Raw genomic sequence first — 434 nt, forward strand, 5'->3', positions numbered from 1 at the left:
AGACTAAGACAAGGTCTTTCTCGACAGGGTCATAGTCTGCCACTCCAGGAGGGAGAACTGGGAGACGATCTGCGCCAGCACATTCTGCACCATCTTGCTCTCACGTCTTTGCTCATGCTGTTTGCCTTTTGTGGGATGCCTTTCTTTTCCTTCTCATCTTCTAATGATCCTTCACAACCCAGCTCAAATATAACACCGACCATGGAGCTTTTACCTACCTACTCCCCCAAACTCTCAGAGCTCGTCACTGATTCCCTGGAATCCCAGAGCTCTCTACAACCTTTCATGTTGCACATACCGTACTGTATTGTAATTATTTGGACATATGTCTTCCTCCACCACACTGAACTCTGTAGGAAGATACACCATGGTAGTCACTAATTTGCTGTGCATCAAATATATCTACTTAGAGTTAATATTATACCACTCACATA

The 434-nt window shown here is 44.5% G+C and overlaps 1 protein-coding gene across 1 annotated transcript in view; it reads left to right on the forward strand.

Moving 5' to 3' along the window:
- The first annotated feature begins 201 nt into the window (after positions 1-201).
- KLF9 (Kruppel-like factor 9) overlaps positions 202-434 on the forward strand; it is a 41595-nt gene continuing 41362 nt past the window's right edge. Inside the window, exon 1 of the mRNA XM_008570051.1 lies at positions 202-299. Coding sequence (XP_008568273.1) covers positions 202-299 — 98 coding nt within the window. The remainder of the gene's footprint in view (positions 300-434) is intronic.

Source organism: Galeopterus variegatus, unplaced genomic scaffold (assembly GCF_000696425.1).
Source record: "Galeopterus variegatus unplaced genomic scaffold, G_variegatus-3.0.2 Scaffold565, whole genome shotgun sequence".
Lineage (NCBI taxonomy): Eukaryota > Metazoa > Chordata > Mammalia > Dermoptera > Cynocephalidae > Galeopterus > Galeopterus variegatus.